The sequence below is a fragment of the Cariama cristata genome, unplaced genomic scaffold (assembly GCF_000690535.1).
Source record: "Cariama cristata isolate BGI_N322 unplaced genomic scaffold, ASM69053v1 scaffold24578, whole genome shotgun sequence".
NCBI lineage: Eukaryota > Metazoa > Chordata > Aves > Cariamiformes > Cariamidae > Cariama > Cariama cristata.
This window is the reverse complement of record NW_009630962.1, coordinates 379-3,900: the sequence shown is the minus strand read 5'-3', so window position 1 is coordinate 3,900 and position 3,522 is coordinate 379. Positions and strand designations below refer to the sequence as shown.

At 57.6% G+C, this 3,522-nt stretch overlaps 1 protein-coding gene across 1 annotated transcript in view; it reads left to right on the top strand.

Moving 5' to 3' along the window:
- Nucleotides 1–1,268, top strand: part of TEX261 (testis expressed 261) — a gene marked incomplete at its 5' end in the record, with an annotated part of 4,546 nt that extends 3,278 nt beyond the window's left edge. The window contains 2 exons of the mRNA XM_009705778.1: nucleotides 649–751; nucleotides 1,153–1,268. Of these exons, the coding sequence (XP_009704080.1) occupies nucleotides 649–751; nucleotides 1,153–1,268 (219 nt within the window). The remainder of the gene's footprint in view (nucleotides 1–648; nucleotides 752–1,152) is intronic.
- Nucleotides 1,269–3,522: the final 2,254 nt, after the last annotated feature.

The following is a 3,522-nucleotide window of genomic DNA, read 5'->3' as shown; positions in this document are numbered from 1 at the left end:
ACAGTAGCTGCCCCTTAGTGCAAACTTTAAAAACAAACCACAAAGCTCCACCAAAATAAAAAAACCCAATGACCTTTTTAGGAAGTTTAACACTTCTCCAGCATTTGCGTGCAGAAGGAGGCTGCTGTGGCAGCTCGGCACCTCTCGGCTCCCCTCCCCCCAAACCGCAGCGGCTCCTGGTGCTACACCAGCGTCGCACCCCAGGGCAGGAGGAGCAAGCCCAGGTCTTGACTCTTCCTTTTAGTGCCTGGAAGGTGTGGAGAGAATTTAATTAGTCGTAACAGCACAGCCAATTTCCTGCTTCTTTAATTGTGCTCTTTAAAACTCTGGGCTTTGGGAGCAGTAAAGGTTTTCAGGGGCCTAGGGCTTTTCCTGAACGCCCTGACCTTCCGTGGAAGTTGCTGGGTGAGTTTTTATCCCCTTATCAGCTTCTCAGGGCAACGCTATCTCAGTACCCGAGGGACTCGGGAGAGGTTGAGTTGCGATTCTCCCCCTTCGGTGCCCTTTCTCTGGAGGGGTTCAGAAACTCGGGGTGTATCTTAGGGAGGTATAGCTGGGGCTACGTCAGCCCGGACAGACGTCAGCGTGTGAAGGGCCACTGGGTCCGTTGTGGCTCTCCTCTCACTGCCTCTCTTGCTCTGCCCCCAGGTTCTTGCCTACTTCACCTTCTGCCTGTGGTTAATTCCTTTTGCTTTCTTCGTCTCCTTGTCGGCCGGAGAGAACGTCCTGCCTTCCACGGTGCAGCCTGGAGGTGAGCGCTCCCGAGGCCCGGGCAGTCGCCCGCTGGTTTTTGACAGGGGCTGTGCTCAACACACCCTGTTCCCTCTGTGCCGAGTGGGGAAGGGGGGCAGCTGGTCGGGTAAACCCTTCCAAAAGCCGAGGCAGGAAAAGGGGGTCTTCTGCAGGGTGAGGGGTGAGCGAACAGAGGGGAGGGCTGTTCCGGTTTTCCATCCTACATCTCTGTCGCTTTCCCTGGGCTCTCCCTACAGCTCAAGAAAGGGAGCTCAGCATTTGGGCTCCCTGTCAGTGGCTTACAGGAGCAAACCAGAAACTCCTCAGCTCATGCGTCGCCCTGAAGTCAGACGACCCATTCCAGGGCTCCTGTGTCCGTCAACGGGTTTGTGTTTGATTGTTCTTCCCTTCTCTCCGCAGACGACGTGGTCTCCAACTACTTCACCAAGGGGAAGAGGGGCAAGCGCTCTGGGATCCTCCTCATCTTCTCTTTCATCAAGGAGGCCATCCTGCCTAGCCGACAGAAGATTTACTGAGCCCCGGATGCAGCCAGCATCGGCTGCGGTGAAGGAGCAGGGCAGAGCCAAACTGTGCAGGAGACTGCGAGGCAGCACTGTCCCCGCGCCTCGCTCGAACCCCCCTCGATGTCTCTCGATGGGATTTTGCTAGGAGTGCATAAACTGGGCAATGACCGGAGGTGCCAGCAGCGCTGGACGGACGCACGGGGAGGGCTCGCGCCTTTTTATACAGCTCTGCGGATCCCCCGGGACTGTGTGCAAGAAGGATGTTTGGCTCCAGCTGAGCGTGAGGAGGGTCCGGCCCCCCGGCGCTGCCCACCCTGCTCTGGGACCTGGGAGACGTCACCTGCTGGGGTTTAAAGCCAGGAGTTTGTGCGTGGTGTAGTTTGGCTGTGGGGGAACCGTTCCCTTGGTGTGGCAGCAGAATGCGCTTGACGTTTAACTGAGGTTTACACAGAGCCATGAATTAAAAAAAAAAAAAAGTAACCAAACTGTCCAGCTCCCACAAATTCCCGCTGGGAGCCTGCCAGCGCCGGAGGGTGCTGACGTCCCGGGGAACGCGAGGGCGGGCGCCTCTCCCTGCGCTCTGCGACTGTGGGGAGGTGACCTGGAAGGACTTGATGTCATTTTTTTGTTTGGTTTTTAATGTTGGAGGTGCCCACTTTTCTCTGGTTTTGCTGGAAGCCTCCCTGAGCAGCCGGGGTGCTGCGGCAGTGCGGCCCAGCTGAGGGAGGCCCCGGGAAGCCATTTCACAGCGATTTTTCCACTCCACGTGAGTGGGCGTGAGGGGAGCGAGGCACCGAGCGAGTCGCCTTGGCTCCCTTTGGGTGTCGTCTGCTTGGCGTTCCCAGTGCTGCTAAACTCACCAGGCCTCCCTCCTTTCCTAAAGGGGGGGAAAAAAGTAATGATCGTACTGAGAAGGAGGTAAACCTTTTGCTCTTGTTCTTGCAATCGTAAAAGAAAACCCCCTTTTTTTTTTCCCCTTTTTTTTCTTCCTTGCCGGTCACCTGCAGCCTGTGCCAGAACTAGATGTCCCCGTGCTCACCAGGAGCCAGGGCTGTGTGCGGCTGTAGCGCGGGAACGCCCCGGCAGCGCATTTTCATGGTTCAGGAAGGCTTTTTGAGGAGTTCCGGAGGAAAATGGCTCATTTTTCTCTCGTGGCCAGTTCTGGCTGAAGGCAAAGGTGAGGCGGGCAGGCCCACCGCACCCCTCCCTACGCCTGCATTTGTTCAGGGCCCACTAACACCGCTGTGTTTTGATGCTGATTTACTAAAAGTGTGGTTCCTGTTGGAGAGCTGCTCACCCAGTAAAGGCTGTAGATGAAGTTTACCTTATCGGAGAGGCTGGATGCGGCGGCGGCCCTCGGCTCACGAGCGTTCGGCTCCCCTGTTGGGTCGTTGTCGCGTGAGGAAATCGCCCTCTGCGTGTGCTGATGATTTTTTTATATTTTTAGAGAAATAGTGGAGGACGAGAGAGCTACGGAGGGGACCCGAGGGCTGCAGAAGGTGTATCGCAGAGGCCTTGGGCGACGCTCATCACTGAGAGGGGTTAGCAGGAGGTCTGTATTTTCAGTACAGAGCTCTTTGTGATCGAGGAGTCGGGGAAATGAAGGTAAAAGCACCGCAAGCAAAGCAGAGGGATTGGTACGGGTGGGAGAAAACCATCAGCCTTGCCCGTAGCTTTGGGCAACTCCTGGAAAAGCTGCTCCCCACCTCGGGTACCGTGCTGTAGGTTTGCTTCAAGGCCACAGGGCGGGGGACGCTGGGCCTGTCCTGTGTCCCCTGCCCCATCTCACCGCTTCCCTGGGCGAGCAGTGGGCCAAGCCGGGTGCTTTTGCTCCCTTCCCTGCTGGACAGGTTTAAGTTTAACCAAATTTAGGCTGGAAAAATAGCCATGGAGGGGGGAGGTGGGTGCCAGCAGCGCTGGGGGTGGCACCGGACGGGGCGGCAGGCTACCGGGAAGCTCTTGGATGTGTGTTCACAGCTCGACTCCAGACTGGTTTTAACAGTTTCCCATCGCCTCGGGTGCAGCCAGATGGGCCAGCGCAGGCGAGATCCGCTGGCTGCGGGCGGCAGGCGAGGCAAAGCCCCCCCCTGCCCTGGGCTGGGGCTGCGTGATGTGCGGGGCACGGCCGAGGGTGCCAGGGCAAAGGCTGTGCCTCTCGCCAGCCTCAGGTTGGGTTTTAAATTTAGTTTTCTCTCTGAACGTGATGCAGGAGGGATGGAAAACTCCTTGAGAGCCGTCACTGCCACGGCGGGGAGAGCAGGGCACG